This window comes from Nerophis ophidion, linkage group LG01, assembly GCF_033978795.1.
Source record: "Nerophis ophidion isolate RoL-2023_Sa linkage group LG01, RoL_Noph_v1.0, whole genome shotgun sequence".
NCBI lineage: Eukaryota > Metazoa > Chordata > Actinopteri > Syngnathiformes > Syngnathidae > Nerophis > Nerophis ophidion.
Window position 1 is genome coordinate 20,172,567 of NC_084611.1, and position 22,574 is coordinate 20,195,140.

General features: G+C 40.0%; 1 protein-coding gene across 1 annotated transcript in view; it reads right to left on the bottom strand.

Annotated features, from left to right (window-relative positions):
• The window catches only part of adgrd2 (adhesion G protein-coupled receptor D2), a 103,855-nt gene that overhangs the window by 59,139 nt on the left and 22,142 nt on the right, over positions 1-22,574 (bottom strand). Inside the window, exons 6-13 of the mRNA XM_061917614.1 lie at positions 19,553-19,840; positions 14,385-14,496; positions 5,023-5,157; positions 4,613-4,721; positions 1,178-1,283; positions 1,060-1,115; positions 807-933; positions 613-716 (exon numbers count right to left, since the gene is read on the bottom strand). Coding sequence (XP_061773598.1) covers positions 613-716; positions 807-933; positions 1,060-1,115; positions 1,178-1,283; positions 4,613-4,721; positions 5,023-5,157; positions 14,385-14,496; positions 19,553-19,840 — 1,037 coding nt within the window. The remainder of the gene's footprint in view (positions 1-612; positions 717-806; positions 934-1,059; positions 1,116-1,177; positions 1,284-4,612; positions 4,722-5,022; positions 5,158-14,384; positions 14,497-19,552; positions 19,841-22,574) is intronic.

Below are 22,574 nucleotides of genomic sequence, written 5' to 3' on the forward strand. Positions count from 1 at the left end.
ATCACTTGACCCTCATGAATTCATTATTTACTCAGAGGACGACTTTCTCACTGTTGGACAATCCGGACAAAAGTCTAACTTTTTATATTCAGTCGCTACAGTTTATTTCATAAATCGTGCATTTTGTGGATGATTGCTTTGTAATTAATTTATTTACTTTTTAGTACAGGAAGTTTGACCTCATATTGTCTGTTTATTGACATGGTATCAGTGTAGATTAAATATAATAAGCCGTTTCTCCATACCTCATCAGTCTGATTGGTATAAAATACCTGATGTGTGAGAGGTAATAGAAACATAAACCACACACTTGTACAGGAACCTATAGATCCCAGGACTAGAGGTACCAGGAACACAAAGTTCCTGAATTTTTGGCGGGAAATGGCCTATTGATCTCATATGGACAAAAGTGTGAACAAGTCCTTGCATCGTCCGGAAAAATGGAACTGAACATCCAACAGCAATGTTCAGCATTTTTCAAAAACACCTCTCAGATGCTCTCCAACTATGATGTGTTATTTTTTTGTCGTAGGTGAACGTGGTAGTTTAAAAAAAAAAGTGCTTTCACCGTCAGCGTTATGAAGGGTGCACTCTGTGATGCTTGTGACTCACCCCACGACAATGAAAAGGATGAAGGTGAAGAGGAGGCCACACAGAGACACTCCACAGCCAATGAACGTCAGCACCTGCAGAGCTTTTTTGTTTTCTGGACTCGGCTGAAACACAAAAAAACGAATCCACAGACCCCGCCCACGCAATGAGCTGTAAATAGCGTTACATACTGCTGAAGACGGCTCAGACGCTACCTGGGCTTCATAGACTTGCAGTAGCAATGCAAAGTTGGTGGTGTGGTTGCAGTAGCACACCGTGTGGTCGTAGTGTCTGGAAACAACCTTGCACCCTTTGGTATTCCACCAGCCGCCCGCCTCAGGACTAGGCAGACAACAGATAGTCGCATGTTCGCACAGGAATGGAAAGAACGGAAAACAGTTAAATATCTCGGATTGTGGCAGCTAAGATAGCTCTGGCAGGAATGTAAAAACTCCAAATATCTCTTACGTGAGAGTAAAGTCCCAGAAGGCGCACACAGAGTCGTACACAGCCCCGGCAGGATTCTAGGAGCAGGATTTGATACGAAGAGTCAAAGGTAAATCTGTTGGAAAGAGATCCTTCTCACCTGCACTTTGTGATGGAGATGAAAGTGGACCGCTGTGCTGACGGGTTGATCGTCACCCAGAACAGTGGTGGATATGACCGAAGAGCCCAGGATAGTACCCAGATATCTGAAACCCAAGGGAACCCATGTACATCATCAACCAGGTTGTGAATCTTTGGCAACCTAACGATTCAAGTCAGAATTGATTTACAGTTGGGCAAAAAAGTATTTAGTCAGCCACCGATTGTGCAAGTTCTCCCACTTAAAATGATGACAGAGGTCTGTAATTTTCATCTTAGGTACTCTTCAACTGTGAGAGACAGAATGTGAAAAAGTAATACAGTAATTCACATTGTAGGAATTTTAAGAATTTATTTGTAAATTATGGTGGAAAATAAGTATTTGGTCAACCATTCAAAGTTCTCACTGATGGAAGGAGTTTTTGTCTCAAAATCTCACGATACATGGCCCCATTCATTCTTTCCTTAACACGGATCAATCGTCCTGTCCCCTTAGCAGAAAAAAAGCCCCAAAGCATGATGTTTCCACCTCCATGCTTCACAGTAGGTATGGTGTTCTTGGGATGCAACTCAGTATTCTTCTTTCTCCAAACACGACAAGATGAGTTTATACCAAAATGGATACATGGATGATATAGCAGAGGATTGGGAGAATGTCATGTGGTCAGATGAAACCAAAATAGAACTCCGATTTCGGGAGGTGTGGTTGGGGGCGTGGTTGGGGCCGGGGGGCGTGGTTAAGAGGGGTGGCGTATAATTCACCAACTCGAGTATTTCATATATATATCCATCCATCCATTTTATACCGCTTATTCCCTTTTGAGGTCGCGGGGGTCGCTGGCGCCTTTCTCGGCTACAATCGGGCGGAAGGCGGGGTACACCCTGAACAAGTCGCCAACTCATCGCAGAGCCAACACAGATAGACAGACAACATTCACACTCACATTCACACACTAGGGCCAATATAGTGTTGCCAATCAACCTATCCCCAGGTGCATGTCTTTGGAGGTGGGAGGAAGCCGGAGTACCCAGAGGGAACCCACGCATTCACGGGGAGAACATGCAAACTCCAGACAGAAAGATCCCGAGCCTGGGATTGAACCCAGGACTGCATTAGCTTCGTGTTGACGCACTAACCCCTCTACCACCGTGAAGCCATATATATATATATATATATATATATATATATATATATATATATATATATATATATACATGTATGACATATTTGACTTTAAGTGAATTCTAGCTATATATATTTATTTTATTATATATATATAAATAAAAGAAATTGTTGAATTTCAGACAGCACCTATCAAATACACAGTAATAAAAACACAGTTGTTCTACTAACTGTACTGCGCTTGCTGGTTACAAAAAAAAAAACAACAACAGCTGAGATAGGCGCCAGCGCCCCCCGCGACCCCAAAAGGGAATAAGCGGTAGGAAATGGATGGATGGATCACAGTGTTAAAAATAATGTTCAAAATATAAAACATTCTCATGCAGTTTTAATCCATCCATCCGTTTTCTACCGCACCTGTTCAAGAAATGGCGTTAATGGTAAGAAGTTATTTATTTATTAATGGTTAGTGTGGGGCTTGCCCTCCTGGGGGTTCTTCAGACCACCAAGCACCAACATTAGAGCCTGTTTCAGGGTTACAATATTGTTTTATTTTTCAATAAGTCTCTCAGTTGCTTTCCAGCAATTGTCTTTTGTTCTTGCTCGCGCTCTGACTCCAGCTCCAACCCCGTCTCTCCTCCTGGCTGCTGCTTATAACAGAGCGACAGGTGATTATTTAACAAGGCCCATGTGGGCCATCTACGCACCTGTCGCTGATTTTGAGGCCGATCCTGGCAACACCCCGCTTTGCTGCAGACCACGCCCCCTTCACAGTAAGCTTCAGAATAACAATGTTATTACAAAGAATAAGAGACCTATTGTACTCTAGAAATGTTAATCTTACTTAAAAATGCCCGCGTTAAGTTGTGTCCAGTGTTAAAAAATATTATATGGCTCTTACGGAAATACATTTTAAAATATTTGGCTTCTTGGCTCTCTCAGCCAAAAAGGTTCCCGAGCCCTGCTTTAGACACATCCCCGAGTGATGTGCGACACCACTGATTTTATTTCTGACCAGATACCAAATAAAAATCAGGCTGGTATTGGCGATACGATCTGATAATGATACTTTGCGCAAATATACTTAATGTGTCTGCAAACATTTTAAAAGTTCTGTATTTTAACATATCTATCCAAAAAACAACAACAAAAGTACAAACATTAAGAAAAAAAGCAAAACATTTAAATGTAATGAGAAAAATAATGATGTATTTAGTCACCTATAACACAATTTTTTGTCTTTAAATATTTGTAATATCTGTTTTTAGCATTTCTTTTTTATATACAATATACCCATATAGTGAATTAGTGAAGTGAATTATATTTCTATAGTGCTTTTCTCTAGTGACTCAAAGTGCTTTACATAGTGAAACCCAATATCTAAGTTACATTTAAACCAGTGTGGGTGGCACTGGGAGCAGGTGGGTAGAGTGCCTTGCCCAAGGACACAACGGCAGTGACCAGGATGGCGGAAGCGGGAATCGAACCTGCAACCCCTTAAGTTGCTGGCACGGCCACTCTACCAACCGAGCTATGCCGCGCTATAGGGCTTTTCAGTATGTGGCTCTTGATATAAAAGATTAGAAATACACATCAATTATACTTAAAATATAAAGAAAGTTTAGTTTATTAAAAAATAAAATAATAATGTTGGAATTAATTAAAGTATGAAATCATCGATAAACACTGTTATATACATAGCTGGACATTATATTCATTGAACTGGTAGAATTCTTGACACGCTAGAATATGCAGGTAAACACTCGTATTATTATTTGAATTTGTCCAGGGTGTACGCCACCTTCCGCCCGATTGTAGCTGAGACAGGCACCAGCGACCCCGCAACCCCAAAAGCGAATAAGCGGTAGAAAATGGATGGATGGATGTATATACAAATAAATTTTTATACACACACATATACATATATATATATACATATACATATACACATATATATATATATATATATATATATATATATATATATATATATATATATATAAATATATACATATATACATACATATATATATACATATATATATATACATATACTGTATATATATATATATATATATATATATATATATATATATATATATAAAGACACTAGTGATTTAGGGCTATATAAGTAAACATTGATTGATTGATATATATATATATATATATATATATATATATATATATATATATATATATATATATATATATATATATATATTAGCCCAATGCAGCCACCAATGCAAAAATTTCGGCCACACCCTGCTCTGAACTACTAAATTCAAACCACTTTAAAGTCCACTCGTCCAATACCTCTGACTTCCATCGGTGACGGTTGGCACCATGCTGATGTTTTCTTCAGGATTGAAAAGAGGCCGCAGAGAACCGTACCACGTGTTGACCAAGGTGAGTTTGTGGAACCCTGCACACCAAAGACATTAAAGAGAGAAAGATTCGTACAGCCAATAAGCGAAACCATGTGTTCATTTCGGATCGATGATTGTTCAAGGTGAATAGTCGCTGCAACATCCAAGAAATTTCCTTCGGCTGCACTTCACTGCAAGACCTTGGCAAGATGAATTCGTACTACACATTCTCAAGTCGAGGCATTCATGGGCCAGACTGAATGTGTCTCCTTTGCAAAAGGAGCGTGCAACAAGTCTGAATATGCAATCGACTTAAGTGAGTGGAGGTCGCTGAGAGGAAGTGATTGGTTCTCCTACCGTTGTTATGGAGATTCTGGATCTTCTGATGTGGCACCGAGATGCAGTCAGGACTGGAGTGTTTCTCCGTCTCAGGACCACAGAAACTTGCTCCCTTGGATGGTTCCCACATCATCTGCTGCTGCACCGCCAACTCTGAAGGGACCACGGAAGCAGAGAACGTACACCTCGATTCAGCTCAGTGTTGATTTTGTTGACTCAAGATCTTATTTATCGTCATTCACAACTAATTGACTGAAACAATGATGGAATTAATAGACAATTTAGTCAATGAATTAATACGGAAAAAAAATGTTGACATAGACGAAATCCAATTGTATTTAATCTTGTCTTCAGGCAGTGGGGACAAGTTAGGAATCTATCCAATCACATTTGCATATGGGGGACGGGCCGGGAGTAAATCACAGAGGAGATCTGATCAGAACTACTCTCTTTGTAAGAAGCAGTGTTTTGATTTGTATTCAGTAGGAAAACGACTGTACTGTTGTCACACAACTCAATACAATTTGTCTTCTACCGCCGGAAGACAGAGAAGAGAAGACATACGGGCGCACTTCACCTTTGCCACGGTACACAACAAGACACATTATTAAACTCCATTTTCTCCAGTGAAAATACAACCAACTTCAGGCGCCGTCTGCGGGCTAATCATCAGGACATCTACTGTCAAAGCGCTTTGAGTACCTTGAAGGTAGAAAAGCGCTATACAAGTACAACCCATTTATTTAATTTACTCAACAGTAAATCATAGTAATATTTCGATAATTCATAAGGTGGCGCCATATTTCCATGCCTTCCAACTATTCAAGTCTGATGCATTTCAACTATGAAACAAAAAATACACAAATAAAAAGTAAGAATAAAATGTATTAATATATATAAAATGAATAAATAAAACTACAGCACAAATAGGGACACACTAACAGTGCAAGCTTTTGTACACTTGAACTACTTTCTTGTAGAAAAATTAACCTGAAAAGTGAATCCAAATAGAGTAAATTAATAAATGCATACAATAAAAATAAATACAATTATATAATAATACACACGTACACAAACACACGCGGTGCGTGTATATATATACCAACCCTGTTTCCATATGAGTTGGGAAATTGTGTTAGATGTAAATATAAACGGAATACAATGATTTGCTAATCCTTTTCAACCCATACTTAATTAAATCCACCACAAAGACAAGATATTTGATGTTGAAACTCATAAACTTAATTTTGTTTTTGCAAATAATAATTAACTTACAATTTCATGGCTGCAACATGTGCCAAAGTAGTTGGGAAAGGGCATGTTCACCACTGTGTTACATCACATTTTCTTTTAACAATACTCAATAAACATTTGGGAACTGAGGAAACTAATTGTTGAAGCTTTGATAGTGGAATTCTTTCCCGTTCTTGTTTTATATAGAGCTTCAGCGGTTTAACAGTGCGGGGTCTCTGCTGTCGTATTTTACGCTTCATAATGCGGCACAAATATTCGAAGGGAGACATGTCTGAACTGCCGGCAGGCCAGGAAAGTACCCGCGCTCTTTTACTACGAAGCCCCGCTGTTGTAACACGTGGCTTGGCATTGTCGTCCTGAAATAAGCAGGGGCGTCCATGATAACGTTGCCTGGATGACAACATATGTTGCTCCAAAACCTGTATGTACCTTTCAGCATTAATGGTGCCTTCACAGATGTGTAAATTACCCATGCCTTGGGCACTAATACACCCCCATACCATCACAGATGCTGGCTTTTGAACTTTGCACCTATAACAATCCGGATGGTTATTTCCCTCTTTGTTGTGGAGGACACCACATCCCCAGTTTCCCAAATATAATTTGAAATGTGGACTTGTCAGACCACAGAACACTTTACCACTTTGCATCAGTCCATCTTAGATGATCTCGGGCCAAGTGAAGCCGGCGGCGTTCCTTGGTGTTGTTGATAAATGGCTTTCGCATTGCATAGTACAGTTTTAACTTGCACTTACAGATGTAGCGACCAACTTCAGTTACCGACAGCGGTTTTATGAAGTGTTCCTAAGCCCATGTGGTGATATCCGTATGGAAACGGGGTTTGTATATATATATATATATATATATATATATATATATATATATATATATATATATATACACACACAAATGTTTGTATGTACGTGAATGTTGTGTGCCTATCAATTGAACGGAGTGTGTAGATATATATATATATATATATATATTTATTTTTTTTAAGTTTACACTTGTTTAAGAGCAAGTATTGATGGTGAGTTATAGACATTTTATCCCACTCAGGTTGTTTGTGTGTTTTGCTTTGTCTAATAATGTTTACTGCATTATTTGCACTTTATACTATTCACTTTTTTACTGTTCAATGATGCCATTTCTGTTTGTGATGTATAATTTTGTATATTTTGTGTTTATCCTTGAATAAACAGGTCAGTTTCTTGTTACCAACCATTGTGTATTATTCAAACTCACCTAATTCAGCTGGCTAGTTGTTATCATGAGTACTAAAACCATTTTCAACATGAATCTGATAACTAAGTAGGCTAAATAACTTTAAACTTTAATACAGGCTTGGATAGGCCAGTATCGGCCAGGATCGATTTTGGATCGGAAGTGCAAAAACCTGGATCGGGACATCCCTAATACATACACACACTTAATCATATATTTTTTTGTATGTAAATTATGACTCATTTTCGTTCAAAATAGTTGATTCATTTGCGAAAGTCCCACCTCTATGTCACACTGCTTTCATTATGTTCAAGAAAATAAAATTAATTTAGAATGTATTCGCAGTGTATGTCAAAGATAAAAGATTATTACTTAGATTAAACCGTGCCGAACACTTGGAAGGACTCAATTATTTCAAGTGGATGACTCAAACTTGCCAAACACAGACTTTCACCCACCTCTGCTTGCCAGTCAGTAAAACTTCAACTTCTCTAAAGCAAATCAAGGCTACAAATGTACAGGATATATTTTCAACACAAAAAGCAAAAATCTCAACATTTTGTTTGAACCTGACAGATTCTGACAGTTTGTCTATGTTTTAGTTTTTTCCTCTGCATTTGTCTGTTTCTTCTGTGTTAAAAATCTCCTGTCTTTAGTTCCTGTCTAGTGCTCTTATTTTGTCAGCTTCCTGTCTTGTGCCCTGAGTGCTGTGTTCCTCCTCAGCTGCGGCTGATTGGCACCTGGCCACACCTGTTGCCAATCAGCCCGCTCATATTTGTACCTGCTTTGTCTTGTGTCATCTGCTGGATCATTCTGTCAGAGGTATTTGGTGATGAACCCCAAGATACAGAGATGGAGGCAGGCATGGTATATGGAAACCTGATTTAATTAAAACTACACAAGAACAAACAAAAAGCATGCACGTGGGCGGAATAACAAACTAAGAGAGCTAGCACTGGAAGCTACAAAAACAAAAAGGAACTTTAGCATGGAAGCTAGAGGATAACAAACAGAAAAACTGGAAATAACTTATGGCTAACAAGAACAGCTTACTGCTACGACGACCAGGACAAAATAAAGCACGACAGGTAATAGCTGAAAAGAATCACATCGACGCGACAAGAGCAACATATGGCAACGACAAGTCCAAATGACAATACAATGATCCAGCAACTGACACAAGACAAAGCAGGTACAAATAGGAGCGGGCTGATTGGCAACGGGTGTGGCCAGGTGCCAATCAGCCGCAGCTGAGGAGGGACACAGCACTCAGGAAACAAGACAGGAAGCTGACAAAATAAGAGCACTAGACAGAAACTAAAAACAGGAGATACTAAACACAGAGGAAACAGACAAATGCAGAGGAAAAAAACTAAAACATAGACAAACTGTCAGGGGAAAGCCTGACAATTTTGTTGCGATAACGTCAACACATCATTACAGGCATTGTAAACCTGCAAGCGAATTCAAGCATCAACCCATTCAAGAAATGTGCAGAATATGCACACACGCACGGACACGCAGACACGTCAGCATGTGTCAAGTACCAAGTTATAAGACTCTGAAATGTACACCTGCTGAAGCCAACTTGAAATTCTGCACGCTACAGTTAGCATGTGCTAACTAGCAAGTTATATGACTCTGAGGGGTACGCTTGTAAAATTTGCTAAAACAAAAAGAAAGATGGTAACAGTTACCATTTGTCAATACCAAGTTACATGACAAGAATCTGGGTATTATCTTCGACCCAACTCTCTCCTTTGAGTCACACATTAAAAGCGTTACTAAAACGGCCGTCTTTCATCTCCATAATATTGCTAAAATTTGCTCCATTTTTGTACACTAATGACGCTGAGATCATTATCCATGCGTTTGTTACGTCTCGCCTCGATTACTGTAACATATTATTTTTGGGTCTCACTATGTCTAGCATTAAAAGATTACAGTTGGTACAAAATGCGGCTGCTAGACTTTTGACAAGAACAAGAAAGTTTGATCACATTACGCCTGTACTGGCTCACCTGCACTGGCTTCCTGTGCACTTAAGATGTGACTTTAAGGTTTTACTACTTACGTATAAAATACTACACGGTCTAGCTCCATCCTATCTTGCCGATTGTATTGTACCATATGTCCCGGCAAGAAATCTGCGTTCAAAGGACTCCGGCTTATTAGTGATTCCTAGAACCCAAAAAAAGTCTACGGGCTATAGAGCGTTTTCCGTTCGGGCTCCAGTACTCTGGAATGCCCTCCCGGTAACAGTTCGAGATGCTACCTCAGTAGAAACATTTAAGTCTCACCTTAAATCTCATTTGAATACTCTAGCCTTTAAATAGACCTCCTTTTTAGACCAGTTGATCTGCCGTTTCTTTTCTTTTTCTCCTCTGTCCCACTCTCCCTTGTGGAGGGGGTCCGGTCCGGTGGCTATGGATGAAGTACTGGCTGTCCTGGGACCCAGGATGGACCGCTCGCCTGTGTATCGACTGGGACATCCCTGCGCTGCCGATCCGCCTCCGCTTGGGGTGGTTTCCTGCTGGCTCCACTGTGGACGGGATTCTCTCTGCTGTGTTGGATCCACTTTGGACATATGTGGGGTTGCCCACATATGCGGTCCTCTCCAAAGTTTCTCATAGTCATCATTGTCACCGACATCCCACTGGGTGTGAGTTTTCCTTGCCCTTATGTGGGCTCTACCGAGGATGTCGTTGTGGTTTGTGCAGCCCTTTGAGACACTAGACACTAGTTGTATCGATCCGTTGTGGTGAAGAAGGAGCTGATCCGGAAGGCAAAGCTCTCAATTTACCGGTTGATCTACGTTCCCATCCTCACCTATGGTCATGAGCTTTGGGTCATGACCGAAAGGATAAGATCACGGGTTCAAGCGGCCGAAATGAGTTTCCTCCGCCGGGTGGCGGGGCTCTCCCTTAGAGATAGGGTGAGAAGCACTGTCATCCGGGAGGAACTCAAAGTAAAGCCGCTGCTCCTCCACATCGAGAGGAGCCAGATGAGGTGGCTCGGGCATCTGGTCAGGATGCCACCCGAACGCCTCCCTAGGGAGGTGTTTAGGGCACGTCCAACCGGTAGGAGGCCACGGGGAAGACCCAGGACACGTTGGGAAGACTATGTCTCCCGGCTGGCCTGGGAACGCCTCGGGATCCCCCGGGAAGAGCTAGACAAAGTGGCTGGGGAGAGGGAAGTCTGGGTTTCCCTGCTTAGGCTGTTGCCCCCGCGACACGACCTCAGATAAGCGGAAGAAGATGGATGGATGGATGGATGGATAAATAATCATTGATTGAATGATTGATTGACTCTGAGCTGTACGGCTGTAAAAATTGCTTAAAAGGTTAGCATGCTAATATTAGCAATCGAATGCGTTTGTCAAGTACCAAGTTACGGTATATGTCCCTGGGGCGTAGGACTGCAAAATTAGCATGTCAAATGTTTGTGTGTAAACTCGGGAAGTCAACAATAATTTCTTGGTCGAATGAATTCTCATTTGTAAAGATTGTTAATTGATAAAAAATATGTTTTTTTTAAATGATAAAATGTTGATTTCCACTTTGGAAAATCATATTGTTGATGTGGATGATCATAGCTGATGTACATAGTTACTTTAGCAAAGTGTGGTCTACTTCTCTTGTTGTCTTATTTGTTTGTTTGTTTATTAAATATTTAGTTGTAATTTTATCAAACAAAACCAGTTTTCTTTTAGGTAAAATAAACATTTTTAAAGCTGTTTATTTTATAAAGGAATGTTGTTAATATTACAACTGGCACCCAATGGTATTAAAATGTATTGATTTTGAGTCGAAAATCGGTTTGAATCGAATTGTTACCCCATCCATCCATCCATTTTTCTACCGGTTATTCCCTTTGGGGTCGCGGGGGGCGCTGGTGCCTATTTCAGCTACAATCGGGCGGAAGGCGGTGTACACCCTGGACTAGTCGCCACCTCATCGCAGGGCCCGAATCGTTACCCTCAAGAATCAAATCGAATCATCAAAGATTCACAGCCCTTTTGTAAACAGTAAAACACAACTCCAACTCGGTGAAGGAAAACAAATGGAGTATAGCTTTATTTTCTTTTTGGAGAGGTTGTCTTTGCTATAAGAACGTGTCTGCCAGTTCGAGCAGACTAACTTCGTAACTTTAGTTGCTAGCATTAGTCACATTTAGCTAACCAGCCCAGTATGCAGCAGCCCTGAACGGTCCATAAACTACGGTGAGGATAAGGCGTGTTACAGATTTAGCTCGTTAGGTAGTCCTACACCTAAGTCTAGAGGCCACGGCACGATGAAAACGGACAAAAATTCCCGGAACACAGCACGTTTGCGTTTTATAGAAAATTACGTAAGATCAAACTTTTGAGTACAATCACAAATTAGACAAAGAAGTGTAAATAAACAAAATAACAGCTTGGTGTTAAATGTTGAATAAAATAAATTGTGAGAGTTTTTTAAATGATGAACATTTATTAAGACATTTGAACACAAAAGTATCAACAACCAATTCTCAGGGACTGGAAATTGGTAAGTAAATACGTAAGTTATTATTTTATTTATAAAGCACTTTTCACAGATTCAAATCACGAAGTTCCGTACAAAACAACAGGGGCTACATCATAAAAAAGGGAAAAAAAGCGGATACCAAAGAAACAAAAACAGTTATAAAGTCCATTTACTAAAAACTTTTCTAAAAAGCAAAGTCTTCAAACACTTTTAAAATGTTCTTGTAGTCAGACAATATTTTCAGTATGTTAGACGGAATTTGTACCTGCTAATATGTCGAAAATATTGTCTGATTACAAGAACATTTGAAAAGTATATAAATAAGAAAACATTATGAACCTTTTTAAACAAAGTATTCAAATGTTTATTTTAAAAGAGTCACCACAGTCAAGCTCACGGGGGGACTGGTGCAAGTCTTTACGGAGTCTGGGGGCTAGAGCGTCGAATGACAGTTTTTAAAGTCTTGGAGACCCTAGCCTGAAGACTAAAATCCTCAACTCTATGCGTAATTTTGGCTGGATGAAGACTGGATAGGATGGGGGGGACATGGACTGTTTTAGGTGCACCGGTCAAAAGTCTTGCAGCCGCATTCTGTACATTCGTTTGAGTTGAAAAACATCCATTTCCTAACGCTTGTCCCTTTCGAGGTAGCGGGGGGTGCTGACGCCTATCTCAGCTGCATTCGGGCGGAAGGTAGCGAGCGTACAGCCTGGACAAGTCGCCACCTCATCACAGGGCCAACACAGATAGACAGAAAACATTCACACTCACTGAATTACAATAATTAAAGCGAGACGAGATGAATGCATAAATGATCATGCCGAAATCCAATTTCTCACTTTATAGATATTTCTTGGGTCAGCTAACAACAAAGACTATGACTGATCGAACACGACCTCAATGTTTCTGAGGCTGATTTTAGCAGATGCAGTTAGAGTACCAAATGTGTTATTGATCAGGGGGATCTTTTTATCAGGAGCAATGGTCAGAGTTTTAGTTTTCTTAGAATTTATCTCCTCCTGCCGGTCAGACGTGCCCTAAACACCTCCCTAGGGAGGCGTTCGGGTGGCATCCTGGCCAGATGCCCGAACCACCTCATCTGGCTCCTCTCGATGTGGAGGAGCAGCGGCTTTACTTTGAGTTCCTCCCGGATGGCAGAGCTTCTCACCCTATCTCACCCGGCGGAGAAAACTCATTTCGGCCACTTGTACCCGTGATCTTAACCTTTCGGTCATGACCCAAAGCTCATGACCATAGGTGAGGATGGGAACGTAGATCGACCGGTAAATTGAGAGCTTTGCCTTCCGGCTCAGCTCCTTCTTCACCACAACGGATCGGTACAACGTCCGCATTACTGAAGACGCCGCACCGATATGCCTGTTGATCTCACCATCCACTCTTCCCCCACTTGTGAACAAGACTCCTAGGTACTTGAACTCCTCCACTTGGGGCAGGGTCTCCTCCCCAACCCGGAGATGGCACTCCACCCTTTTCTGGGCGGGAATCATGGACTCGGACTTGGAGGTGCTGATTCTCCTTCCAGTCGCTTCACACTCGGCTGCGAACCGATCCAATGAAAGCTGAAGATCCCGGCCAGATGAAGCCATCAGGACCACATCATCTGCAAAAAGCAGAGACCGGAACCCCTCAACGCCTTGACTGTCCCTAGAAATTCTGTCCATAAAAGTTATGAACAGAATCGGTGACAAAGGACAGCCTCGGCGGAGTCCAACCCTCACCGGAAATGTGTTCGACTTACTGCCAGCAATGCGGACCAAGCTCTGACACTGATCATACAGGGAGCGGACCGCCACAATAAGACAGTCCGATACCCCATACTCTCTGAGCACTCCCCACAGGACTTCCCGAGGGACACGGTCGAATGCCTTCTCCAAGTCCACAGAGCACATGTAGACTGGTTGGGCAAACTCCCATGCACCCTCAAGAACCCTGCCGAGAGTGTAGAGCTGGTCCACAGTTCCACGACTAGGACGAAAACCCCACTGTTCCTCCTGAATCCGAGGTTCGACTATCCGGCGGATAGGAGGTATGTAGGAGGCCACGGGGAAGACCCAGGACACGTTGGGAAGACTATGTCTTCCGGCTGGCCTGGGAACGCCTTGGGATCCCCCGGGAAGAGCTAGACGAAGTGGCTGGGGAGAGGGAAGTCTGGGCTTCCCTGCTTAGGCTGCTGCCCCCGCGACCCGACCTCGGATAAGCGGAAGAAGATGGATGGATGGATGGATGGATGGATGGATGGATGGAATTCATCGAAAGAAATTTCAAGGAACAACTGTTTTTTATATGGATACGCTTTCCAAGAACTCATATGATAAATACAACTGTGACTCTGTGGTAAATTGTACCGGAAATTGGTACTGTACTGATACTCACTGATGTTGGGACTTTGGAATATCAGGTGATCGCTTTCTGCCATCAAGCGAGGACTCAAGCTGGTCACCATTCTGTCGATAGTCCTGACCACGTCCATGGGGCCGTTTACCACCTACAACACAGCACGACGACATCAGCAAACACGTTTTTTAATACTTCTTTATACTAAGTTGTTATAATATGCTATGGGGTTGAGGTCAGGGTTATGTGCATCCCAGACTTTACATCTCAAACTTTTAGTGTTTTGGAAGAAATAACAATGGCAAACATTGTGTTGGTCAACTTAAGGCTTACTGTAATCTCTAGGACAGTGGTTCTTAACCTTGTTGGAGGTACCGAACCCCACCAGGTTCATATGCGCTTTCACCGAACCCTTCTTTAGTTAGAAAATAAAATGTTTTTTTTTATTCAAGACAAAGTTATATGTTTTTGGTAAAACTTAAGTATAGGGAACATAATCTAAGCAACAAAGACTTAATTTTGTCATGATCTGTGATCTGGATCATGTTTTTTGTTATTTTTTTGTTAGTTTTTGGACTCTTTTAGTTCCTGTTTGCGCTCCCTTGTTTTGTTTGGTAACCATGCCGACTTATGATTTTCACCTGCCCCTGGTGTTCGGACCGCGCGCCCGTTTCTAATCAAGACTCTTATTTAAGCCTGTCTTTGCCAGTCAGTCGGCCTGGCGTCATTGTTTGTTTTCATGCGATACCATGGTTCGTGGTGCTCGATTCATGCCGTGGCCACGTAAGTCTTGTTTATTTCTTGCCACAGTTTCGTGTTAGTTCGAAGCCATAGTTTGTTTGTTTGTTTCATGCCACCGTTTTGTGTTTGTTCCCCGCCATAGTTTATGTTTGTTTACCATATGCCCTGCCAAGATTTATCGTAATAATAAATATGTTCCTACCTGCAAGCCTTGTCCGGTATAGTCCGTTTGCATCCCGGGAGAACAAACCTCGCAGTAAGCTGTCAATCCCCCCCCCCCATGACAGAATGATCATAAGTCGGCATGGTAACCAAACAAAACAAGGTAGCGCAAACAGGAACTGAAAAGGTCCAAAAACTAACAAAAAATAACAAAACCATAATCCAGACCATAGATCATGTCAAATTTAGAGTTATTTGGACACTAGGGAAACATATTCTAAGTAAAAAAGACTCAATTCAGAGTTATTTGGTTAGAGTTAGGGTTATAATAAGGCCATGCCGAATAAGGCATTAATAAGTACTTAACGACAAGTTAAGAGCCAATATGTTACTAATTTGCATTTTAATAAGCAACTAGTTATCGGTGATTATGTTCCCCATACTTAAGTGTTACCATGTTTTTTTTACTGGTGCACAAAATCAACCGTGCATGAACATCACCTTGTTCAAACAACAAAACCAACACAATGCATAAACTCACAACAAATTACACACCTGCAAATCAGCCTGTATTTACAGGATGAGTCGGGTGTGTTTTGACCTCCGCCGAACCCCTGAAGCCGACTCACCGAACCTTTAGGGTTTGATGGAACCCAGGTTAAGAACCACTGCTCTAAGGGGATCTGAAGAACACCGGCCGTACACTTGAAGCAATAATGGACTTTTTCCATTGGCTGTCTCATATAAACAGAAGGTGAAGACATAGTGTGTGACAAGTGGGCCTTGGGGGCGGTCCTGGCCAGGATTTGTTTCTTGGAAGAACACTTTTCAAAAAGATGTCCATCCATTGAAACAGGGCTAAGGTGGCCTTGGAGTTCTGAGTGGCCAGAGAGGGAGTTGAGGCGAGTGGTAATCCAAGCAAACACTGGAATCCAATGCATACAAATAGCACAGCGGTTAAAAAAAAAAAAAAAAAAAAAAAAAACATTTAAAAAAAGGCGACCGTGCGTGCTTTTGTGAACAAAATTACAGCATTCTTCTCTGTTTGTCAGCCCAAACTAAAGTTGAATTTACATATTATTTTGCTGTGGCTTCAGGGAAGAGAAAGACAAAAACAATTTTTCAATTTGTTTTTTAATCCCGAGATAAGGAGGGTGATAAAGCCATCCGTGGCCTCTTCACCTGTCCCTGATTACTACACTACGTCAGCCTGTGAGTGGAAGCACATTGCCCTCTGGTGGTCGCAGCCGGAAACAAATTAATTCATTGTTGCATGACTAAAACAGGACTGGTCATTAGGATTTTAAAGTTTTCATTTAAACGAGGCATTAATCTGACAGCAAGTGTCTGATTAATACATTTTAATATTGACGGAACATGAAAAGCAGGGTAATATTATCCAAACCAGGAGTTAGATCCAGCCATTTGAGGGCCACAGCACATTTTTTTTTTTTTTTCAAGTAACACACACGCACATATATATATATATATATATATATATATATATATATATATATATATATATATATATATACATATATACATACATACATACATATTTATATATATATATGTGTATATACAAAAACATATATATACACATATACAGTATATATATATATATACATATATGTACAAAGTACGTATATATACATATATCCATCCATCCATTTTCTACCGCTTATTCCCTTTCGGGGTAATACATATATGTATGTATATATACATATATATATATATATATATATATATATATATATATATATACACATACATATATGTATGTATATGTATATATATATATATATATATATATATATATATATATATATATATATGTATATATATATATATATATATATTAGGTCTGGGAAAAATCGTCGTGAGTTCAAACCCCAGTCGAGTCGTACCAAAGACTATAAAAATGGGAACCATTTCCTCCCTGCTTGGCACTCAGCATCAAGGGTTGCTATTGGGGGTTAAATCACCAAAATGATTCCCGAGCGTTGCCACAGCTGCTGCTCACTGCTCCCCTCACCTCCCAAGGGGTGGAACAAGGAGATGGGTCAAATGCAGAGAGTAATTTCACCACACCTAGTGTGTGTGGTACTTTAACTTTAATCACAAAAAAAACAAAAACGTGTAGCTGTGGATTAATCTCCCAATGTAGTTTTTATTTTAAATATTTCTTTTTAATGCATTTGGTTTTCCTTGCCCTTATGTGGGCCTACCGAGGATGTGGTAGTGGTTTGTGTTGTGGTTCGTGCAGCCCTTTGAGACACTAGTGATTTAGGGCTATATAAGTAAACATTAATTGATTGATTGATTGATTTCGTGCTCCTTTACCTCTATATGGAATTGGTTGCCTGGAAAGGGCTGTGGGTTTCATATAAGGTCAGTGATCAGGCGTACATCATTTCATCATAAAATACGCCAGGACTTTAGGAAAAACTTGTACCAGGTTTTGGGTAAATAAATCAATCAAGTAAAGCCTTTTAAAAATGTTTGTGTATGATATTCTGACGATGGAATTGCACTTGTGTCAAAATATTGGGGTCTGTCTTTAGCTTAATTTAAGTTGTGTAAGCCAATCCCTTACTTTGATTAATCAAAGTTAATTCAAATTCAAAAGCCTCAATAATCCGATTAAAATATCCATCATTTGACAGGACTAATTTATAAAATAGTTTAAACTAATTATTTTAGTAAAATATTTTGAGCACGTAGTATTTGCATTGAAGTACACTTCATCAAAATTTGGAAGAGTACTGTTCATGTTGAAACTGATACAGCCCTTTGAGACACTTGTGAGATAGGGCTATATAAATAAACATTGATTGTTTGAAGTCTGCAACCGGATCCGACCTCACGTGCAACAACTGATGCTACCCAAATAAGGCACAGTTAGATTTTACTTGAATCTATACCCGGTAATAGTGACGGAATATGGTCGTTGGGTAAAAAAGTACCAAATTCATTGCCCATCCCTAATCATAATCCTAAAACACATGTGTCAAACTCAAGGCCTGGGGGTCAAATGTGGCCCACCCACCACATAATTTTATGTGCCCCACAAAAGCTTGAAAAGATATGCGTTAATAAAGTAATTGATCTTTTCTTACTAAGCCTATTTGTTCTTTCTACGAACCCGTTTCCATATGAGTTGGGAAATTGTATTAGATGTAAACATAAACAGAATACACTGAGTTGCAAAATATTTTCAACCCATACTCAGTTGAATCCACTACAAAGACAAGATATTTGATGTTCAAACTCCATCCATCCATCCATCCATCTTCTTCCGCTTATCCGAGGTCAGGTCGCGGGGGCAGCAGCCTAAGCAGGGAAGCCCAGACTTCCCTCTCTGCAGCCACTTCGTCTAGCTCTTATACCAAAAAGTTCTATTTTGGTTTCATCTGACCACATGACATTCTCCCAATCCTCTGCTGTATCACCCATGTATCCATTTTGGTATAAACTCAACTTGTCGTTATTGGAGGAAAAGGAATACTGAGTTGCATCCCAAGAACACCACACCTACTGTGAAGCATGGGGGTGGAAACATCATGCTTTGGGGCTGTTTTTCTGCTAAGGGGACAGGACGATTGATCCGTGTTAAGGAAAGAATGAATGGGGCCATGTATCGTGAGATTTTGAGCCAAAACCTCCTTCCATCAGTGAGAGCTTTGAATGGTTGACCAAATACTTTTTTCCATAATCATTTACAAATAAATTCTTTAAAATTCCTACGATGTGAATTCCTGGATTTTTTTTTCACATTCTGTCTCTCACAGTTGAAGTGTACCTATGATGAAAATTTTAGACCTATGTCATCATTTTAAGTGGGAAAACTTGCACAATCGGTGGCTGACTAAATACTTTTTTGCCCCACTGTATATCTGTGGCTTACAGCCCGCTGCGGCTAATATATGGGAAAATATTGCTTTATTCTAAAATTGAGTTGCTTATATACCCGTGCTTACTATGGTCTGGAAATATGGTGTTTATATATATTTATCGTCATATATTATTCACTTTAATAAGCTGCCCACTGAGGGCAAACTTAACTGCAATGCTCTGGTGTTCCTTTCTTTATGGCACCATGACGTTCTTTAGCTCAGTCTATGATAAATGTATGATTCTTTCTCCAGACCTTAGTGTGTGTATATATTTTCAATTTGACAATTTGAAATGTTTTCCTGACAGTGGCAGTGAGTGACATCCACACACAGCTCCCCAAACAAAGCAGGGCCAAGTGTGCACGGAGGCAAAGAGGAGATAAGAAGGTGCAGAGCAGAGGACGTTACCTCTTTGATGGCCTGCCACTTGAAGGCATTGTCCTGGCTGATGACGCTGTCCGCCACGCTGATGAAGTGCTGGCCCAGCTCCTGGATGTTCTCCTCGGTGTGATTGGCGGCGTCGGCCGGCTGCAGCGTGACATCGGCGGCCAGCGACAGCAACTGGATGAGGGACACCATGTCTTCTGGCTGCAGGCCTTCCTGCTTAGTGTCCCGCAGAGCCTGGACGGACACGTCCAACAAGGCGGATGCTTCGCCGAGGCTACTCAGGCCTGATGGCTGCTGCCCCAACACTGCCTGGGCGCGTAGAGAGGGCCGCTTCTGAATATTAACGTCATACCGACAATTTGACAGCCCCTACAACATGAATAGGACTGTACATCACTGTCCTTGGACAGGCACATACAGTGGGCCAAAAAAGTATTTAGTCAGCCACCGATTGTGCAAGTTCTCCCACTTAAAATGATGACAGAGGTCTGTAATTTTCATCATAGGTACACTTCAACTGTGAGAGACAGAATGTGAATAAAAATCCAGGAATTCACATTGCAGGAATTTTAAAGAATTTATTTGTAATTTATGGTGGAAAATAAGATTTGGTCAACCATTAAAAGCTCTCACTGATGGAAGGAGGTTTTGGCTCAAAATCTCACGATACATGGCCCCATTCATTCTTTCCTTAACACGGATCAATCGTCCTGTCCCCTTAGCAGAAAAACAACCCCAAAGCATGATGTTTCCACCCCCATGCTTCACAGTAGGTGTGGTGTTCTTGGGATGCAACTCAGTATTCTTCTTCCTCCAAACACGACGAGTTGAGTTTATACCAAAATGGATACATGGATGATACAGCAGAGGATTGGGAGAATGTCATGTGGTCAGATGAAACCAAAATAGAACTTTTTGGTATAAACTCAACTCGTCGTGTTTGGAGGAAGAAGAATACTGAGTTGCATCCTAAGAACACCATACCTACTGTGAAACATGGGGGTGGAAACATCATGCTTTGGGGCTGTTTTTCTGCTAAGGGGACAGGACGATTGATCCGTGTTAAGGAAAGAATGAATGGGGCCATGTATCGTGAGATTTTGAGCCAAAACCTCCTTCCATCAGTGAGAGCTTTGAATGGTTGACCAAATACTTATTTTCCACCATAATTTACAAATACATTCTTTAAAATTCCTAAAATGTGAATTCCTGGATTTTTTTCCCACATTCTGTCTCTCACAGTTGAAGTGTACCTATGATGAAAATTACAGACCTTTGTCATCATTTTAAGTGGGAGAACTTGCACAATTGGTGGTTGACTAAATATTTTTTAGCCCCACTGTATTAGTACAAGAACACCTGGAAAGTTTGGGATTATTACCGTAAATTACGGCCGATACTTTTTTTCCCTACACTTTGAACCCTCCGGGTTATAAAACGGTGCAGCTGATTTATGGATTTTTCTTCCCTGACGACCATTATAAAAAATAAGCGAATACATTGAGACAGTGTTTGATTATTTGTGCTATGGCGCCACGTTTTGGACGAATTCACTCACTGCAGGTGCTGCAGTGTCCTTTCATTTAGTGCTTTCGACCTGAAGTAGAAGTGTCATTCGGTATTTTATAGCGCAGGGGTCACCAACTTTTTTGAAACCAAGAGCTACTTCTTGAGTACTGATTAATGTGAAGGGCTACCAGTTTGAGTCACTCTTAAACAAATTGCCAGAAATAGCCAATTTGCCCAATTTACCTTTAGTAAATAAATCTATATATATGAAAAAATGGGTATTTCTGTCCGTCATTCCGTCGTACATTTTTTTTCCTTTTACAGAAGGTTTTTTGTAGAGAATAAATGATGAAAAAAACACTTAATTGAATGGTTTAAAAGAGGAGAAAACATGAAAAAAAATGAATATTAAATTTTGAAACATAGCTTATCTTCAATTTTGACTCTTTAAAATTCAAAATTCAACCGAAAAAAATTAAGAGACAAACTAGCTAATTTGAATCATTTTGAAAAAATTCCAAAAATAATTTATGGATCATCATTAGTAACTTTTCCTGATTAAGATTAATTATAGAATTTTGATGACATGTTTTAAATTGGTTAAAATCCAACCTGCACTTTGTCAGAATATATAACAAATTGGACTAAGTTATATTTCTAACAAAGACAAATCACTATTTCTTCTAGATTTTACAGAACACAAATTTTAAAAGAAATTCAAAAGACTTTGGAATAAGATTTAAATTCGATCCTTTAGATTTTGTAGATTTGCAAGAATATTTTTTTTGAATTTTAATCATAATAAGTTTGAAGAAATATTTCACAAATATTCTTCGTCGAAAAAAACAGAAGCTAAAATGAAGAATTCAATTAAAATGTATTTATTATACTTTACAATAAAAAAATACTTGAACATTTATTTGAATTGTCAGGAAAGAAGAAGAAGGAATTTAAAAGGTAAAAATATATATGTGTTTAAAAATCCTAAAATCATTTTTAAGGTTGTATTTTTTCTCTAAAAGTGTCTTTCTGAAAGTTATAAGAAGCAAAGTAAAAAAATAAATGAAATTATTTAAACAAGTGAAGACCAAGTCTTTAAAATATTGTCTTGGATTTTCAAATTCTATTTGAGTTTTGTCTCTCTTAGAATTAAAAATTTCGAGCAAAGCGAGACCTGGTTGCTAGTAAAAAAATACAATTAAAAAAATAGAGGCAGTTCACTGGTAAGTGCTGCTATATGAGCTATTTTTAGAACAGGCCAGCGGGCGACTCATCTGGTCCTTACGGGCGACCTGGTGCCCGCGGGCACCACATTGTTGACCCCTGCTATAGCGTTTCTACTCATATGGATTCTTCGTTTATCACTCCAAGCAACATTTGTAAGTTTTACAAAATAGCTACAACTGTTAATACTTACTAAACAATCCCATGTGTGATGTCTGTAGGAGTGTTTTCACACATAATTTTTTGTGCTATCGTAATGTGATTACGATAGCATCGTTAGCGTTAGCTAATATGCTAACATGTTCACAAA